The sequence below is a fragment of the Oncorhynchus keta genome, chromosome 25 (assembly GCF_023373465.1).
Source record: "Oncorhynchus keta strain PuntledgeMale-10-30-2019 chromosome 25, Oket_V2, whole genome shotgun sequence".
NCBI classification, from domain to species: domain Eukaryota; kingdom Metazoa; phylum Chordata; class Actinopteri; order Salmoniformes; family Salmonidae; genus Oncorhynchus; species Oncorhynchus keta.
The window spans coordinates 11,474,547-11,495,056 of NC_068445.1; the positions used below are offsets into that span (position 1 = coordinate 11,474,547).

At 39.6% G+C, this 20,510-nt stretch overlaps 1 protein-coding gene across 1 annotated transcript; it reads right to left on the bottom strand.

The window, feature by feature from the left end:
- Positions 1–5,703: 5,703 nt before the first annotated feature.
- Positions 5,704–14,439, bottom strand: LOC118358175 (arrestin domain-containing protein 1-like). Its single transcript, XM_035735705.2, has 8 exons — positions 14,233–14,439; positions 11,298–11,408; positions 10,961–11,011; positions 9,767–9,921; positions 9,466–9,651; positions 9,121–9,297; positions 8,632–8,995; positions 5,704–8,277 (listed from the first exon to the last, which is right to left on the bottom strand). The coding sequence occupies exons 1-8, from the start codon at positions 14,357–14,359 to the stop codon at positions 8,234–8,236; spliced, it is 1,215 nt and encodes a 404-aa protein (XP_035591598.1). The 5' UTR covers positions 14,360–14,439; the 3' UTR covers positions 5,704–8,233.
- Between the last annotated feature and the right edge of the window lie 6,071 nt (positions 14,440–20,510).

Consider the following 20,510-nt stretch of genomic DNA (forward strand, 5'->3'; position numbering starts at 1 on the left):
GAGGGTGAGAGGCCTGATCACCAATGGTGATGAGACAGCCTACATGGAGGAGGTCAGAGACCTGGCAGTGTGGTGCTAAGACAATAACCTCTCCCTCAACGCCAGTAGGACCAAGGAGCTGATCGTCGACTATGAGAGAAAGAGGGGAGAGCACGCCCCCATCCACATTGACGGGGCTGTAGTGGAGTGGGTCGAGAACTTCAAGTTCTTTGGCGTCCACATCACCACGGACTTAACATGGTCCACATACCCCCAGACAGTCATGAAGAGGGCATGGCAGCGCCTCTTCCCTCTCAAGAGGCTGAAAAGATTTGGCATGGACCTCCGGATCCTCAAAAAGTTCTACAGCTGCACCGAGGAGAGCATCTTGACTGGCTGCATCACTGCTTGGTATGGCGGAAGACACATTTCAATTGAATGCATTCAGTTGTACAACTGACTAGGTATCCCCCTTTCCCTTTCCCAAATACACCTGCCTCGACCGCAAAGTGCTACAGAAGATGGTGCGGACAGCCTAGTACATCACTGGGGCCGAGCTCCCTGCCATGCAGAACCTCTATATCAGGCAGTGTCAGAGGAAGAAAAAATGAAAAATTGCCTAAGCCATAGACCCATCAAACTCAACGCTGGACCTCGAAGCCAGTTCCACTGCATTTCTTCATTGTTACACTCTAACCAGGGACTGATTTAGATCTGGGACACCAGGTGGGTGCAATTAATGATCAGGTTGAACAGAAAACAAGCAGGCTCTAGACCTCGTAGGCCGTGTTGGAAAAAGTACCTCATTGTCATACTTAATAGAAAAGGACTCAAGTAAAAGTGAAAGTCTCCCAGTAGAAGTCTAAAAGTATTTGGTTTTAAATATACTTAAGCATCAAAAGTAAATGTAATTTCTCAAATATACTTAAGTATCAAAAGAAAAAGTATAAATCATTTCAAATTCCTTATATTAAGCAAACCAGACGGCGCAATTCCAGGGGAACACTCCAATACTCAGATATCATATACAAACCAAGCAAACAAAGCATTTGTGTTTAGTGAGTCCTCCAGATCAGAGGCAGTAAGGATGACCAGGGATGTTTACATGATAAGTGTGTGAATTGGACCATTTCCCTGCTAAGCATTCAAAACATAATGAGTACTTTTGGGTGTCAGGCAAAATGTATGGAGTAAAAAGTACATGATTTTCTTTAGGAATGTAGTGAAGAGTTGTCCAAAATATGAATAGTAAAGTATAGTACAGATACAAGAAAATGTGCTGTTTTTTTGTTGCTTTGTCTTTGTTGTTGTATCTCTTAAAATGGGTGAGAATTGTGAAATTCCAATAAAAATACTGTTACAAAAAAAATAAAGTTAGTCAAATTAGATAAGATTCTGCTACCATGGAATGGACAACACCTGTCTATTTGTGGAAAAATCACCCTGATTAATTCTTTAGTCATATATACATACATATCTTCCCCTCGTCGTCACTCACACCCCATCCCCGTCATTGCGTCTCTCAATACATACATTTTAAACAAACATACAGACAGAAATTCAACACAAAAGCTCAGTTTGAATAAAGAAGTTAGGTCCAACACATGGAACGTACAGTGTAATTCTGAAACAAATGGATCAACACCATTCTAAGAAAATCCTTGTCGCATAATAGCTGATAAATCAGGTTCTAGATCATTTAGATAAGGTTCCCGTACTTTGTTGAACTGATCTGTTTTAGAATGCAATGTGCATGTCAGATATGTCAATGGCACCCATTCAAATAGTATCTTATGCCAATCTTTAATAGAAGGAACCTTATCACTAATCCACTGTAAGGGGATGTTTTTCCTCGCTGCGAAAGTAAGGATGTTGTAAAGCCTCCTCTTACCCACAGAAGTAACATGCCTACTAGTAAAGAAACTGGGTCCAATTCTAGATTGAACCCTAGAATTCAATTTCTTGCAGAACAATAGACCAGTATCTTTGTAATTTGGAACATGACCATAAACAATGTGTTAGGGAGCCTGTATCAGTTTTACATTTAAGACACTGAGGAGAAGAGGAAGAGGTGTTAAAAGCATGTCTGTGATTTGGGGATATATGCAATCTGTGTATTGTTCTTAACTGGATTGCTCTAGTACGATTAAATATAGATATTGTTTTTGCATATCTCCAAATGTCCTCACACACCTCTTTGTCAATAGTAACAGACAATTCTTTCTCCCACACTTGTTTCACCCTCTGTGTGTTGACAATAGAAAATGACCTTAAATGCATCATAAAACAAACTTACAGACATTTTCCTTTGTGGGAAAAAAACAGTATTTCACAATGAAAGACACATCAGGGTTGCCAATCAAAGTGGTGCTCTTCAAAATATGTCTTACTTGTCAGCAAAAAAATTATGTAGTCTGCCTATGCCCTTATTAAGCTGAAAGTTAAAGCCAGCATCCAGCAATCCTGGACCAAAATCTGGCTTGTTAACAATTGGGGTAGAGCAGAGGTTAGTTTGGACCTTCCCAGGAAGCGTTGAACTGACCTCCATGCTTTGAGTGTGTTAAGTGTAATGGGGTTATTGCAGTGATCCTTTACAGACTTGAAACTTCTGAAAAAGAAAAGATCCTGCAAGGGGTATTTAGAAAAAGAAGTCTCAATGTCTAACCAAATAGAGGAGTCATCATTTGTGATGCATCAGAAATATAACATAGGTGGGCACACCACTGATAAAGCCTAATATTGGGCAGAACCAAGACCCCCCTAGAGCCTGGCAGCTGCAATACTGCCATCTTAACTATTGGCTTGGGTTTACTCCATATGAAGGAATTTAGCCACTTACATCTTGTATTACCTTATTGGAGAGTAATACTGGGATCATTTGGATTGGGTAAAGTAGTCTAGGTAAAATATTCATTTTCAAGAGCGATATTCTACCCAACCAAAGAAATCGGAAGAGAGTTCCAGCGCTCCAGATCCTGTCTTATTGTATCAAACAAGGGAACAAAATTGGCTTTGTACATTTGCTGGAATTTAGGAGTTACAAATATACCCAGATACGTAAAACCTGGGGGAAACCATTTAAAAGGTAAGGGGAGGGGGGGGGGTTAATAGTTACAGAATGAAGGCTACCAGCTTCTGATGTAGTTATATTCCTCTTGTAGCCTGAGAATTCACTGAATAATTCAATAATATTAACAAGAGATGTAATTGAATTCTCGGGGCTAGAGATGAACATCAGAACATCATCAGCAAACAAGCTTCTTTTATGATGAACGTCACAAATGAGCAGACCCTGTATAGCAGGCATTACTCTGATGGCCTTGGCCAGTGGTTCCGTAACGAGTGCAAAAAGGAGAGGGGACAACAGACAGCCCTGTTTGGTACCTCTGTGTATAGAGAAGCTATTTGACCATAACACATTATTAAGGACAGCAGCCTGACGATCATCATATAAAACTTTAACCCATTTTTTAAACTTGTCCTCTAGACCAAATTTAGTCAGAGCAAAGAATAGGTAGGACCACACCACACAGTCAAATGCTTTCTCAGCATCTAGGGAGAGCACAAGACCATCCACAGCACTTCGCTGATAAGTTTGAATAACATTAAGAAGCCACCTGACATTGTTACATGACTTTACGGCCCTTTATGAGGCCAGTTTGGTCCCCTTTCAAAATGTGTGGAAATAAGTCCTCTAGTCATGTGGCTAGAATTTTAGAAAGCAATTGTCTATCCACATTCATAAGGGAAAAGGGTTTGTACAAGAAACAAGACTGGGCATTTTTCCCTTTTTGAGAATAAGTGATATGTTGGCTTCCCTCAGCATTTGAGGGAGATGGTCATTTGAAAATGAGTGGTTAAACATATCAAGCAATGGCTCAAGGATCAGGCCATGGAACTCTTTATGGAACTCTTTATAGAACTCACTACAAAACCTGTCTGGTCCTGGGGCCTACCATTTTGCAGATTCTTAATTTCAAACATGATCTCTTCCTTGGTAACAGGGGCATTAAGGAGAGACCTCTGTTCTTCGGAGATAGTTGGGAGCTCAATCTTAGAAAATAAGACCTCTGTTAATTTGGGTACATCATTTTTCAGTTCTGAGGCATAAAGATTTGCATAAAATGTCTAAAATTACTCATTTATCAACTCATTTTCTTTTCAGCGTCCTGTGTTAGGAGAGTCCTACATTGATCTAAGGGCTAATATTTCCTTTAATAATAGGGAAGAAGTGGGAGTTTTAATGTAGTCCTTCTCTTTAGGTCCTAATTCACCCTCTAACATTTTTTGCTTTTCACACTTTTTCCGCTTCTTAGTAGCTGAGTATGACATAATCAGACCCCTGACCCGTACGCTTTACAGGTTTCCCAAAGGAGTGAGGGGGTTATCTATTGATTGAGAATTAATAGAGACAAATTCTTTAAACTCTGTAATAAAATGTTATGTAAATGTATGGTCTTTAAGAATGCTTGTATTCAATCTCCAATGTGACAAATTGGATGCCCCATTGAGTTTTATGTCCAGGATCACCTCCGCATGATCAGATATGACTATGCTTCCTATATTAGCAGATAAAACAGACTGCAAAGACGTCCTGGGCATAAATAAGTAATCTATTCTAGTCTGACATCCATGAGGTGCAGAGAAAAATGTGAACTCTCTGTTGGATGGATTAAAGGTTCTCCAAACATCAGCATACCCCAGATCATCACAAATAGCTAAAGTACCTTTAATTATAACAAAACGACCAACTGTATCTTTCACACAATTCAACACCTTAAGTGGTGGGTTCTTTTTCACAAGAATTGCTACACCTCTACTTCTGGATATAAAGGATGAGAAAAACACTTGACCAAACACCCCCTTGTTGCAATTTCAGATGCTCCTTATCATCCAAATGAGTTTCTTGCAACAGAGCAATATCAATATAAATCTATTTTTTTAAAGACAGTACCTTCTTCCTTTTTAATGGGGTTATGGCTCCTTCTAATGTTCCACGTCTGTTACCTGCCATTGCACTTTGACCAACCAATATCCAGACTGAATCCTACTGTAAAGATAGGGTGGTACCTTTTCCCATGTGTTGAACTCTCCTCATTCTCACCGAGCGTAAACAAACGATATGAACCCTGAACCCCAACTATACTCAACCCGAAAATTAAACATGTGAAAATCCAAAAGGGATTTTTCCCGAGAGCTAACATGAAGGGGATTTCAACTCTCCAATGTAGACTCTTAAGTCTGCAAAGCCAATCTATAGCCTCATCCTTTATATATATGGAAATGAAAATCAATAAAAATAAGATTGAAGCTCTTCCACCTAAAATCAAGACTGGGCACCAATATAGATTCACACATATCTCAGTCTGAGCTATAGAAGCAATTATTCATTGCTGCGACTTGCTTGCTAGTTGAGATTTCTGCTCTTCGCTCAGTTGTCAGTTTAGCCCACATTTCATTGATCTTAGTAGCTGAAAGCATTTTGTATTTGTGTCCTTCAAGGCAGCTGTCAAATATCACATTAAGCTCATTTTATATGGCAGTCTTTTTAGTGGAGGATAGGAAATTGGAGAGGAGCATAACAGGACAAATGGGATGTAACAATGAGTTTAAAATGTTACTCTGCATAGGCTGTAAGAACCTTCATGTTTACAAATGACAAATGGGCCTAAGAATGGAGATGTACAATTATCCCAGCAAAGTCAACAACTCAAAACAAAAAAATGGTGAAAAACAACTTTATTAGGTTGTGCATTGTAGATCATCAAGGCACTGTTTTTCCTATGCATACACAATTATTTGGATATAGAATAGTGAATTGTTTATAAGACAGTTGTGAAAGGTATAAATAAAAACATAAAACAGTGTATGGATCACAGGAGGTTGGTGCAACCTTAATTGGGGGAGGACGGACTCACAGTAATGGATGGAGCTCCATTACTGGCTCTGTTCCAGCCATTATTATGAGACGTCCTCCCCTCAATAGCCTCCACTGGTATGCATTGAACAGTGTAAAATAATGAGTAAAGCATGCCATTGACATTCATTTATCAGCCACCAGAGGTATCTATAGAGTAGGATTTACAGTATGGTGTTCAGTTTCACATCTTAAAACAACAGCATTACAGGGGGTTGTCTCAAAATGATCCGAACAGTCATTCTGATTCCCATGTAAAATAGCCTTTTGAGTTACTAAACGATCACCCATAATATTTTTTTTGTGATAAAAAAAGCAAAGTACTTTCTCTCATGTCAAACTAACAGGAAGTCTGAAAAGACAAACTGAATAGGCGGGGAGCACACCTTGACTGGCGGTTCTTTGAAAAAGACATGAAAGCAGTGAGCATCATAAATGCTGAGAGCAGTGTTGTAGTGACATTATCTCAAGCTAATCTGCTGATAAAAAAAAGCAACTCAAACATTGAAATTGCATGCAACATCCAATCCTGTCATACGCCATATCATGGTTTCACAAATTATTTGTTAATCCAATTTACTGTAACAGCATCAGACAAAATGTTTGCTGTATAATTTAGCGAGCTAGCCTAAATGGAATTGTAAGCACTGTTTATCACTAGCTAGCTAGTTCATCTTGGCAATTTTAGTAGACATTTACTTAACAGTGTGAGGTCTGGGTACATATTATATATATATATATATATAATGATATCAGACAATGTTCATATATCATGACTATCAATGATGTCAAGGCGTTTGTATGAATGTTCCGTTTGGCATATATCTTGATGTAATGACAACTGCATCTGAGTTTTGGGCAACCCTTCCCACGCTTTAGTTACATGCTGGCTGAAGACCTAGCTAGCCAGTTGCTTGCTAACACAACACACAGATGAAAGCAGAAACCTATAAGTAGATTTGATTTAGATCAATAGGGGAAACCTCAAATTGTAGTTGCTGTCACGCTGCAGTCAAATTATGGCACCAGTAGACTAGCAACCTAGCTATGTAAACCAAAACCCTTTAAATTAGGTGAGAGAATAACCATTGTTGTCTTAAAATGAGGCTTTTGGTGAAATCAAGACAAGTGACCTTTGTGACGTCCCACCTCCCGAATCCAAGTGTTTGGCATGGGGGAGGGGACCAGTTATGATCAAACTTTATCAATGTAGAAGCAACTGGTATTTTTCACACTTTGGTAGTCTTATTATGATCTGGTTTGGGACCTTTAAATAAATCTCAAATACAATCTTGCTGTTGAAAAGCTGCTTGCTGGTGTAAATCATATACAGGATATCCCATGGCAAATGCTTGATCACATAATATACCACAGTTGATTTCATAGCCAAATGAGGGCAACAGCGCGATGCGCAGCTAGCTTGATTTTAAACAACACTATACATCCTACAATCTGACTATAACTATTATACAGCAAACTAAGAATCTTACACAGTCAAATCATCAATCTCAGTGTGCACCTTATAAGATTAATCTGTTGTTTTCAGACAGAGAGAACAAACCATAGCATTATGGGAGCACCCACTAAGCTAGGTGTGTTGGATCCAATATCTAAACATATCAGCAGCACAAGTTCCACAAGTCAACTTTCAAACATACAATACTAAAATCTCTGTTCTTCACATTTCAAGCATCACACATGCAATTTCAACATATTCTCAAGGAAAAAAAGATATACTTTAAAAAATGTTGTTGTGTTTCACCCCCTTTTTCTCCCAATTTCAATTACGATCTTGTCTCATCGCTGCAACGGGCTCAGGAGAGGCGATGCTCGAGTCATTGCGTCCTCCGAATCATGACCCGCCAAACCACGCACCTTAACATCTGCCCGCTTAACCCGGAAGACAGCTACAACAATGTGTCAGAGGAAACACTGTTCAACTGACAACCGAAGTCACAAGGAGTTGCTAGTGCGTGATGAGCCAAGTAAAGCCGGTTGTGACACAGCCTGGGATCGAACCCGGTCTTTAGTGAAGCCCTCAAGCACTTCGATGCAGTGCCTTAGACTGCTACACCACACGGGAGACCCCTGAACTAATCCTATATGACACCGACTTAACTTTAAAAACTTGGCTCCAGCTATAAAAATGGTTTATGTAAAAACATATTACTGTCCTGAAAGTGCTAAAATTGTGTGAAAACAATCAGTAAAAAGGTGCTGCTTAACCAATACTAATTAACTTGAGGGCTGCCTGGCATCATGATCCTCTAGTAGGGAGGTTGATTGTAATATTCAGTGTACAGTTGCCAGCAGTCAGTCTCTCCTGTTTCACAATGTTTATGTGTTGCTGATACAGCTCTCGACGTAGCTGGGAGGAGCTTCTGTAACAGAGAGGACAGCGGATATCAGTAATCAGACAGAAAGAGACATTACTACACAATAACCACCCAACTACATACTTTCATCAGAAACAACATGAGTCATGGGCATGGCAAACGCTTACGAAGCAAAGGAATAAATGTCTACAGAATGGCAATTAGACTCTTATATTCATATTGGATATTAGCCAAGATTTAAGCCAGCCACAATTGATACAGTGAGATGACAATACAACACCAGAAACACTTAACCCAAATACTTAATATCAAAATGTATAATAAGATAACTAAGTAAAAACTAAATAGCATTAGCACTACCAGTCACTACAGGTTATTCAATAGGGGTCAAAGACTGACCATGTGGGAGTGTGGAGGTGCTGTACTCTGGCGGTAGTAGTGGGTAGAGGGTGGGCATGGAGTTGGCCAGATAGTCCATCTCAGCTGGAGGGGCACTGGGGGAAGAAGTAGAGACTCTCATCCTGGGAACAGGTTTTGGGGCTGGGCAGCGGGTAGGGCGAGGGGCAGTAGTAGGAGGTCCTTGGTTATGGGAGGATGGCTCAGAGCGGCTGCTGTGTTCTAGCTTGGCAGGCTTCACAGAGGAGTAAAGAGGATCAGGGGTTTGGGGAGGTGGTCTGGAGAGCTGTGCTGACGTGGTGTCCACTGAGATGTTTCCAATGTGGATGGGCAACAAAAATGACACCACAGGAGATTTCAGAGAGATCTAATGTACCAGGGAGTAAAGGGGAGAAGGTTATCAAAACATGTGTGCTAAACTGAGGACCAAAGGGTTTGGCTGTAGAGGAAACGGTAGAGGAATGGTATTGTGAAAAGAGAAATGTTGCTTACTTGAATAAAGTATTCCATGTTTATTAGGCCACAGTCAGCCATTGATGACTGGAGCAGAGGAGGTACAATAATCTGCTCCTTCCACTCAGCTTGTTTGTCAGCCTTCACCCCAGTACCTTCCACCTGCACTAAAGTCCTCAAGTCAATGGTAGGCTTCTTTGTCTGGTAAGTCACTTTCTATTTGAGACAAGCACATAAAAATATGGTACAAAATGATGAGACAATAATGACCACATTGCAGCTTTATAACACCACTGAATAAATCACACTTGGTTGTACCACACTCTTCTGTTGTACATCCATAGCCTTGTTTATTTCAAGCGCTGTAGACTCAGTACTCTGTACCTGAATGAGACGGGCCACCACAGTCCCCGTGGTTTTCCCAGACCGGTTGTCTATCTCTGTGGTCAGTTTGATGACCTGACCAGGGGTGTAGCCCTTCATGTCACTCTGGGCCTTCAGCACCACCGTTCCTGTCTTCACCCCCAGCAGGTAGGTGAACGTCTTAGTAACGGAAGATGAACTAGGTCCCTGGAAACAGGTGGGAAATATTAGGTTAAAACCAGATTCCCCAATGTCCTGTTGCTAAGACTTGAATATTTCTGATTAAGTGAAAATGTATCAAATCTGCTAGGGAAGAACTCACATGGATGTCAGGCACTTCGTTGAGGTTGAGGAGACTCAGCAGGTAGAAAGGCTTCTCAGTCTTATAGTCCTTAGAGAAGCGAGAAGTGTCGATGAAAGCCCTCACTCTGTACATAATTTTTCCATAGTTCCCTTCAAAGGATGTGGGAATAGAGGCTATATAGGAGGGAAGGAGTAAAGGTATTTATTACATATGTATTTTCACAGAGGCAAGAATACAGGCAACAGACTTTCAAATGGCCTCTATCTATAGCAATTGTTTTACAATTAAACGTCTTGAAGGTGTGCAGGTTTCAGGTGACAGATTTTAAATCACAGCGGACAGTTGATTACAACCAGATAGGTTGGTGTGGGTTTGTGTGGTGTGTGTCATGTACGTTGTTATGAAAGACCGCTATATCAGAGTGAAAGGGAATCCCTTCTCAGCTGGAAAGGCAGTCTGTCTGTCTGTCTGTCTGTCGGTCTGTCTGATAGACCTCATCGATGAGTAATGGGCGGAGTGGTTGTGATGTTATCTATAGCATAGAGAGCTATAGCATAGATAAGGGAGAACATGTGATACTGTTTTAAGAGTGATCTATCGCACTCATTTCCTTAGAATGCAAAGGTTTGAAACAAAAAGACAAGTAGGCCATAACAGATTGTTAGCATAAACGACCACCATGTACAGGAGATAGTATGACAACAGGTGGCTTTGCACACCTCAGGGCATCTATGCTCTCAGTCCGTACCACACTAGTGAACAATTGGAGAAGAGGAGGCCAATGGGTACGAGGATAAAATCTCAAAAAGATGTGTCATAAAAGTTTATTACAGAGTTTAACTATAAGCTAATCAGGAATCATTTTTAAATGACTTATAACCCCTTGATAAAGTATACCTCAATAACGGATCATGGGCACGAGTAAACTACCTTACAATTACTCTCCTGTGTGCTCATTTGTAACCCCATTTCCATTGAAAACACATGACAATGGTCCCTATGGTAATCCTCATAACCATTGATGTTCAGCCACAGGAAGTGGTACTGTAATTTATTGCTCACATTACTTCTGCTCATTGTGAATGAGCCATGTCAGAACTACAGTAAACGTACATGCCTTGACATATCTAATTATAAAATGAGGAAAACCCCATATGTTTAAAGGAATGTGGTGCAACAGGCCTACTAAGCTCCATCACTCAGTGGCCTTACCTGGAATGAGAAACTTGAATGGAAAACTGTGATCTCCCTGTTTCAGGGTTCCTGGGACACCGGGAAAAAAAGATAAACATCAGATCAGCTGGCTGGAAAACATTCTGTCCATTAACAATTGTTCATCTTCGAGGAATCACATTTTACTTTCAGGGTAGAAGGGGAACCTGAGAATATGGATTAAATGTTTGTTTACCGTTTCCTTCTGACATACATAGGTGAAGGAAATATCCATTACAAAACAACGATTTACTGGAAGGTGTATGTTTAAATTAATTTAATGTTTGAAGCTCCAAAAAGGTGAGAAAGAAGCAGGTAAAGTCCCCGTTGACGGTACCTTTATCTGCCACAGAGAGAGTGCTGCTGAAGTACTGCTCTTTCACTGTCCAAGCTGTGTCGTCGATCTTGCTGGTGACACCACAGAAGCCTTGGCAATTCACCTTGATATCTTCAGGGATAATACATAGTACAACACAGTAACATAAGAGAAGTTGAGGTCCTCAGACTTCATAACAAAATGGAGATCCAAACAGAAGCAGAGCATGGCAATGTATTCTTGAAAGCCCTTTTAGGATAGTTGACATTCTGATTGATATGTTCTTTTTTTTCTTCAAACAAAGCACCTATTGTGGACACCTACTTTAACACGTCACACACAGAGACAGAGAGACAGAGAGACAGAGATAGATATATACACACACACAGACACACAGACACACACACATCAGAAAAAAAAAAAAAAAACTCTAATTCTGAGGTTTCCAAACACAAAGACCAGTAAAAGAAAGACAAACATACATGTAACTGCCAAAATAAAGGAAACACCGAATGAAAGTGTCTTAATAGGGCATTAGGCCACCAGAACAGCTTGAATGAGCCTTGGCATATCTGGTGACAGACACACACACATCCTTTAAAACCCCCTTTGATCCTTTGAGACCCCTCTTTAAAAAGTAATCTCTTCTTCTAGCCATGGTTAAATAAAGGTTAAAAAAATGTTATAAAGAAAATGGTAGCCAAAATAAATGGGCAACTGGACATTTTTATACATGACCCTAAGCATGAGATGTTAATCGCTTAATTAACTCTGGAACACCACCTGCGGAAGCACATTGCTTTCAATATGCTTTGTAACCCTCATTTACTCAAGTGTTTCCTTTATTTTGGCAGTGACTTGTAGTTTTCCTGGTGTGATGTAATGCAGCACACTTGATCGGTTTGCTTTCCTCAGTGAGTCACATGCCTGGCTGCAAAACACACTGAAGTCACAAGCCCATGAGCACAGAAATTAAAGGGTACTAAATGGTAGTCCCAGCAGAGATTGGCAACAGCTCTTAGCCAGCAGTGTGCATATTTATGACCCAAATTAATGAATAGCTCAATCAATCATAATTATGGTTTGAGCCCAGTAAGACAGACAATCCTGGAGGATGATGGCCAAGTAAAAACAAATCTATAAACAAACCCTGTAGAAGTATGAAGTGCAGTACTCTGATTGATATTCAGTTAAATACTCTGCTTATGTCACACAATAAGTTTAATTCTAACTTCCCATTATTACTTTTTAAGAACATGAGAGTGGGTCCACTATTACAGACTAACAATCTGCTCTGTAGGGAGTACCAGCTCTTGTGAAAAACTACACTGAACAAAAATATAAAACGCAACTTGTAAAGTGTTGGTCCCCATGTTTTTGAAACTAAAGATCCCCGAAATGTTCCATACGCACAAAAAGCTTATTGCTCTCAAATGTTGTGCACAAATTTGTTTAGATCCCAGTTGAGGATTTATGCTTTGCCAGGATATTCCATCCACCTGACAGGTGTGGCATATCAAGAGGCTGATTAAACAGAGCATGACCATTACACACTTTGTGCTGGGGACTACAGAAGCCCACTCTAAAATGTGCAGTTTGGTTACACACACAATGCCACAGATGTCTCGAGTTAAGGGAGTGTGCAATTGGCATGCTGACTGCAGGAATGTCCACCAGAGCTGTTGCCAGAGAATTGAATGTTCATTTCTCTACAATAAGCCACCTCCGTCATTTTAAAGAATTTGGCAGTACGTCCAACCAGTCTAACAATCACAACTCAACCAGCCTAACAACATGTACATCAGTGTGTTCCAGTTCCCGTCAATATCCATAAACTTCACACAGTCATTGAAGACGAGTGGGACAACATTCCACAGGCAACAGCCTGATCAACTCTATACGAGCAAGATATGTCACGCTGCATGAGGCAAATGGTAGTTACACCAGATACTGACTTGTTTTCTGATCCACGCCCCAGGTATGTGACCAACAGATGTATATCTGTATTTCCAGTCATGTGAAAGCCATAGATTTGGGCCCAAGATTTCCTTACACGAACTCTGAGTAAAATCTCTGAAATGGTTGTTCAGTGTAATTTGAAGTCCTCACAACTCATGGGTCAGATAACCTTCCCAAATTACTACAGTATTGGCTATCAAGTTCATAAGACATCAGTCATCAACAACAGTGCAGCTAGTGACACTGTGCCCAGTATCGAAATGCAATGACGAAAGCTCCCAACCTGTTTTTTCTGACCTGCAATGTAAACAAACCATGACACAAAACACCTTCAGTGTGACAAGAGGGCAATTTAGTTTCCATGTTGGCTAAAGTTCAGAGAAAATAAAAAAGAAACCAACAAATGTATTTTCGAACTCCACGCAGTTTCAAAACATGTTTGATCACCCAGAGTACAATGTTGTTGAAAAGATGAGTGAATTTGTGTTTTTGTTCTAGCAACAAGTGATCGGGATGAGGGTGACCACCACCCATTTGAGATCCTTGACATAAGGAACACAGTTCCAGTTCCATTGAACAATTCAATGTTCTATCCTACTACATTTCTGGAATATAACAACTTGAGGTTATGATTGCCACTTCTATGCTTGCCTTGCCATTTCATCCTTGGGTTCAAATGTTAATGGGCAAACAAATATTGTTTTTTGTTAGTGTTGTTGTTTTACCTTAAGATATGGTGAGTATTAAAACAAGGACGGTCAAATTTGTCCTTTCTGACAGCACCTTTAAATGAGATTGATCACCTTGTTCCCCCCCAAACACATCTTTAGAAAGTGTCTGTTCGAGTGACAGCATAGTAATCACTTCAACATCCTAAGTTTTTACTGTAAATAAAATGCGCGTCAACAAATCACACCATTGCGTTCGTTTCAGTGGAACACGACTTTCTTGTCAGTCCGAGGTGACGAAGGTTTCACGACAGCTGAAAGAACATTACCTTTATATAGTAGAGCCTGGGCGGTTGTAATTTTCAGCGTGCCTGAAACGGCATCTCCAGGACTATAAACCACTTTATTGTCCTTAAAAGTGATGTCAAATTCTTGCAGTTTTCCCATGTTTCCCATCACGAAAGGCTGCCACCGACGGCTCGGTCTATCACCTGTGCTCTGTGGTGGCGTTTTCTTCCCTTTCCGTTCAGCCTCCCAACGTGACGTCACTAACATGAAACTAGGTCTCTTATTTAAACGTCTCAGTTAAAAATACTTATTGAAATGTAACGCATGTGGATCTGTCGTCCGGTAAACAAAATATCATAGTTGTTTTTTTTTCAATGTTATTTCCATACATCAAATTGACTCAGTAAAATATTTTACAGGACTGAGACGTGCCTCTAAAATACAACTTAGGGTGTCTGATATGCCTCCTGTATCAGTCAACACTTTCCCCCTTCAGTGAGTTTGTGAGATGACAACTCTATGTACATTTGCAAGGGATTTTTAAAATGTATTTTTAAAATTAAAGCAAAAGATCACAGAAACAATAATTATATTACAAAATATAATAATTCTTACACAATGGGGGAAAAAACAACCCCAAAAACTATTTGTTTAACAGTTAAGAGTTGACCCATTAACCCGCATGCAGACAATTATCAATGAGATATGAATATGGAAGTGAGAGAAAGCTGCATGCTGTGTATAGAATGAGATACATTCAATGATATTGCTGTTATATTCATAAGCTCACACCATGAAAGTCTGTGGCTGCTTTTGGATATTTATGTCAGTTGGGATGGTGGTCAGGGACTGGAGGGTCATGGAGGTTGACTCTGTCATGTTGAGAAGTAATTGATGTAGAGTGGAAATAGACTAATGCTTAAAACACCTTAGAAGGAAAATATATGAAGAGTAATACTTAGGACGGGAATTATCACATTGATTTTTCTCTTTTCTATGTATTCAAAAAAATGTCAGAATGTATTTTGCAACACTTCGTAGAGTGATGTCAACGGATGATATCACATTTGAACTTTCCTGTGTTGCCACATTCTCTTGCCCTACAATTCACCTCTGCTTTTCAACAAGTGTTCTATAACAAAGGTAAAATTGTCTAACATTATCCAGTTCACAAATCCCCAAAATACTAATATTTGTATTATTTTTTTAACTAGTACGTCTGGACTTCAGTGGTGTAAAGTATAATTGTTTTTTTGGAGTCTGTACTTTCCTTTACTATTTATATGTTTGATTACTTTGACTTTATTTTCACTACATTTCTAAAGAAAATTATGGACGTTTTACTCCATACATTCTCCCTGACACCCAAAAGTACTCATTACATTTTGAATTCTTAGCAGGACAGGAAAATGGTCCAATTCACACACTCATCAAGAGAACATCACTGATCATCCCTACTGATTTTTATCTAGAGGACTCACTAAACACAAATTCTTCTTTGGAAATTATGTCTGAGTGTTGGCATGTGCCATTGGCTATCCGTAAATTGATTTGATTGTGCTGTCTGGTTTGCTTAATATAAGGAACTTTAAATGATTTATACTTTTACTTTTGATACTTGAATATATTTGAGCAATTACATTTACTTTGATACTTAAGTATGTTTAAATCCAAATACTTTTACTCAAGTATAATTTTACTGGGTTACTGTACATTTTACTTGAGTCCTTTTCTATTAAGGTATCTTTACTTTTACTCAAGTATGACAATTGGGTACTTTTTCCACCTCTGCTGGATTTAAACTATAATGATTTTAATATCTAGACTGAGAATTTATAACTGTATGTTGTTGACAGTAAGTAATCATCTCGCTCTCTACCCTCCTCATGCCAAAGACAACCTGTTATTATATACCCATAAGAGATAATGTACAAAGATAATGTACAAAGACTTAAAGCATTACTTCGTTCACACGTGCTGTCCAGAACGGGACTGTGTGAACACCTCGTCACAGCTCCTCTAGAGACTTCCTGATTGAGACGGTAATAACAAAATTAAACAGGAAGAGGAAATGCATTTTTTTTAATCAGCTACGCAATCATCAAGCTATAGAACATCCAACCCCACCCCCAATACTTTTTTTGTTGTTGCTTACAACCGAGTAAAATATACTTTTTTCAAATGAATGCCATGGAAAAGATATTCCTTTTAACATGCATATGATATACACTTTGATTAGTTTAAAACAGCGCATGTTTATAGGTTTTGCTTTACAATTACAGTATCTAATCATTATTACACATCAATAAAGAATACATTTGTGATCACTCTCAGGGACATCACATGTCCCATGTCAATTCTATGAATACTATTTAAGTTATCGATAATAAAACTATACTTTCTCAGGATGATGAAGACACTGAGCAAATGTGATGAGACTACTATGAGGTTCCTTCTTCAAGATCAGTGGTACAAGACCTGAATGAGAAACGTGTTATAACTTCCCCCGACTACAAGAGGTGGTTGCCCACAACCATGCTATGTAAAGCAGACAGAAGCAGAATTGTTCTCTCAAAATCACATCAAATAAATGTTATTAGTTTGTTGGTGATGTGGACACCAAGGAACTTGAAGCTCTCAACCTGCTCCACTACAGCCCCGTCGAGGGGAATGGGAGCGCGCTCGGTCGTCTTTTTCCTGTAGTCCACAATCGTCTCCTTTGATGGGGTGCATGATGGGGTGCAGCACAAATATGTCCTAATCCTAATTATTTTTCCTGTGTGATTCTAGGAGTTGCAACCGCTAACCTTATTATAGTCCAGTTGTGACATCACTTCACTGAATACATTCATTTATTGAGCCATCTTTTAAACAAGTCCATACAAACTTTCCCTTTCAAGACCTGGACACTGCGTCATAGTCAATAGTAGTCAAACAGGCCTACTAATAGTAGTAAAAATGCCCACTAAATGATCTTGCTGATAAACTGTTCCTGAGTAATGGATTGAATTGAAATAAACAGTAAAAAAAAACATTTTATTAATTCAATGTTTTACAATTATCCTAATAACTTTTATTTTTGTCTTTCCTAGGTCCAATCATTTACAATTTGTTGTACCCTATTTTGATTCTAGTGTCTTGGTGATAATAGAATCACTATTGTTACATTGAGAATTGCACATTTCTTTACTTTGTCCAATTACCATAGCAATGCCAAATAACTTTAAAGTGGAACTGACAGTGTTTGAACTCCTTTGCAGATATGAAACAGACAATCAAGTATCAGTCAAAAAATGTTAAAAAATCAAGTTTATGCTACAAAACAAACTTTATAAAAAGTTTTAAAAATAGGTTATATTTGACTCAACATTCCATGACGTAAATGAAGGCATTGCAAGACTAGATTGATGCAGTTTAATGCATAATTAATCAAATTCAACAATACATTTCTTGGTAATCGAAAAAATATTGCTATCGCGTTGTAAACCACAGCAGGCCTGATACAAGAACTTGAACAACTGTTATCTAGTTAGCGTATCTCTTGCGTTACCAAATTCACTCTGGCTATCTACTCTGATTTCAAAGCCCTATTGTCTGAGTGTGCCACAGCGCAGAATAACTGATTAATTTACTATCGCGCAACACCCACTGAATGTGACTGGTGTCAGTAAATGTAGGCAAAAAAAAGTAAGTTAGTCATGAACACTCTAGACAACATGTAAACAGCCTAACCAGCTCTGCTAGGACGAGTAAAGTGGTCAGAGTGAGGTGTTCTCTCATTTGTGTCAAGGAAGTAGCTAGCAACCTAGCGAACTTTAGTCAGTTAGATTAGATGCTTGGTTGGGACAAGCATGCACTGGAAGGCTACAATTCCCCATCGTTTATCAGTCTAATTTTGATGGCCAACTAGATGAAAAAGTTTGACAGGTTTTATCTAATGTTCCTTCGTTAGATTTGAGTTAATCTTGCTCTGGCTAGCATTCATTGATGATCTTGTTGATGTGCATAACTGAAGGAGAGCCTACCTTTTCATGGTTGTTTGATCAATAAGAAGGTTAAGAGTTCCCAAATGTAAGCAGACTCCTGTGGTATTTAGATATTTGCAGAAATCCAGTCGGGTGTTATTTGTGGCTTTAGGCAAATGTGTTCTAATGATCTAAAGTCGCACTGTTGCAACTGCCTGTAAACACAGTCCAGTTCAACGTGAGTGAAGGCAGGCCAGTCTGGCAAAATGTTTATTTGTATAAAGGCCTACTGTAGCTCTGATTGGCTGTGTCACAATGGTCTGCCTCGACTCTGGTCCTGGATGAGACAGATATTTTTATTTACTGCAGTGTCAATTAATTGTCCAAATGCAAGGCCGCTCCCCCACTCTATATTGCTATCAAATTCTCACAAATGCCTTAGAAAAAAACATGTCTGACAAGCGAGCACTAAGTGTCACATTCTGTATAACAGATTAAAAGAAGATTACATGTTGCTAAAATGCTGTCAACTAGGTGTTGCCAGTCATCTATATGGATGTGGCTATGTAAATTAGACAAAGAATTCTCAAGAATGTAGCAATAATGATTCAATTATTATAATTAAGACAAAAAAAAGAAACCAGCTCACTGATCGTATCACTGCTCTTTATTAAGCTTCACATCGAGGCCTTCATCAGAGCTTTTGTTAAGAGTTTTTAAATGTGCACCTTTAGGTAGACACTACTCCACCCACATCCGTTCAATGCATTCGCATTGGATTGGAGTCGAGGGAAAATAAATACATCCTATCAATTAAGTTGCCAGAAATCATTGTGTACAGTGCAATAAAACACGTCAGAGTAGGCCGAAGTGGTGGCATTAGTTAGAAATATTCACACTTCATCATATTGTCGCACTGTGTGCAGCCTTTGCATTTATATGCGTAAAAGAGCCTGGCTCATTCTTTTGTGGCTAGCAGTTGGCAGGGATCAATTGGTCGCGTAAATTACGACCTACGATCTATATTGCATAAATGGCGGGTTCTTAAATTCAGCTGGCAAAACTGAATCAGATGATAAAACATGCCAGTGTTTCTCGACAGCATCTCCCACTTTGCGCGAGTTCAAATTATGTGTGGGGGTGAACATTAATTACATTGTTCTTTAGGTTCTAGTTGGTCTTTTTTGTAGCAGTTCATCTCATGTTTTCCCCAATGCCAAATTAAGAGCTTCGCCCACACATTATGGAGAGTTGCCTCTTGCTAGAAACCTATTTGGGCATCTCCGCAGCTTTTTCTAGATAGTCCTCTGTGGAGTGGCATATAGGGCGCAGTCTGAAAAACAGGCTTCTAGGAAGTATTTTTAATGGATCAGGGAGGAAGCTGTCCCCCTGTAATAAAGTATTTCTGTCCGTTTCTTTTCTGTACAGAGTAGTAAACTGGGTTCCATTCGATTTCTCAATCCACATATCGAGGTAATAAACACGTTTAGTGTCACATCAATAGTGAATCTGAGATTAAGGTCAATATCATTAAGTAATGCCATACAGTCCGACAGCTCTTCTCCAGTTACTCCCCATATGCAAAACAAGGCACCAATATATCGATACCACTTCAGGATTTGGCCAAACCCTCCCCTAACCTGGACGACGCTGGGCGAATTGTGCGCAGCCCTATGTGACTCTAGATCATAGCCGGTTGTGATACAGCCCGGGATCGAACCAGGGTCTGTAGTGACGCCTCTAGCATTGAGATGCAGTGCCTTAGACTGCTGCGCCACTCAGGAGCCCCAAATAAAATGTTAGCATAGCTTGGAGCAAATGTGGAGCCCATCGACCATTTAATCTGTAATTCATCAAACCTGAATTACAGTGGCAAGAAAAATTATGTGACCCCTTGGATTTAATAACTGGTTGACCCTCCTTTGGCAGCAATAACCTCAACCAAACATTTTCTGTAGTTGTGGATCAGACCTGCACAACGGTCAGGAAGAATTTTGGACCATTCCTCTTTACAAAATTGTTTCAGTTCAGCAATATTCTTGGGATGTCTGGTGTGAACTGTGCTCGAGGTCATTCCACAGCATCTCAATCGGGTTGAGGTCAGGAGTCTGACTGGGCCACTCCAGAAGGCATATTTTCTTCTGTTGAAGCAATTTTGTTGTTAATTTACTTCTGTGTTTTGGGTCGTTGTTCAGTTGCATCACCCAACTTCTGTTGAGCTTCAACTGGCGGACAGATAGTCTAACATTCTCCTGCAAAATGTCTTGATAAACTTGGGAATTCATTTTTCTGTCAATGATAGGAAGCTGTTCAGGCCCTGAGGCAGCAAAGCAGCCCCAAACCACGATGCTCCC

Bases quoted from the DNA above. Each gene is read 5' to 3' on its own strand.
- LOC118358175 (XM_035735705.2), bottom strand. From the start codon at position 14,359: ATGGGAAACATGGGAAAACTGCAAGAATTTGACATCACTTTTAAGGAC. The intron at 9,922-10,960 runs GTAAGGCCACTG...CCTCCTATATAG, and splicing joins ATTCAAGTTTCTCATTCCAG to CCTCTATTCCCACATCCTTT. The intron at 8,996-9,120 runs GTAAGCAACATT...CTGGTACATTAG, and splicing joins ACATGGAATACTTTATTCAA to ATCTCTCTGAAATCTCCTGT.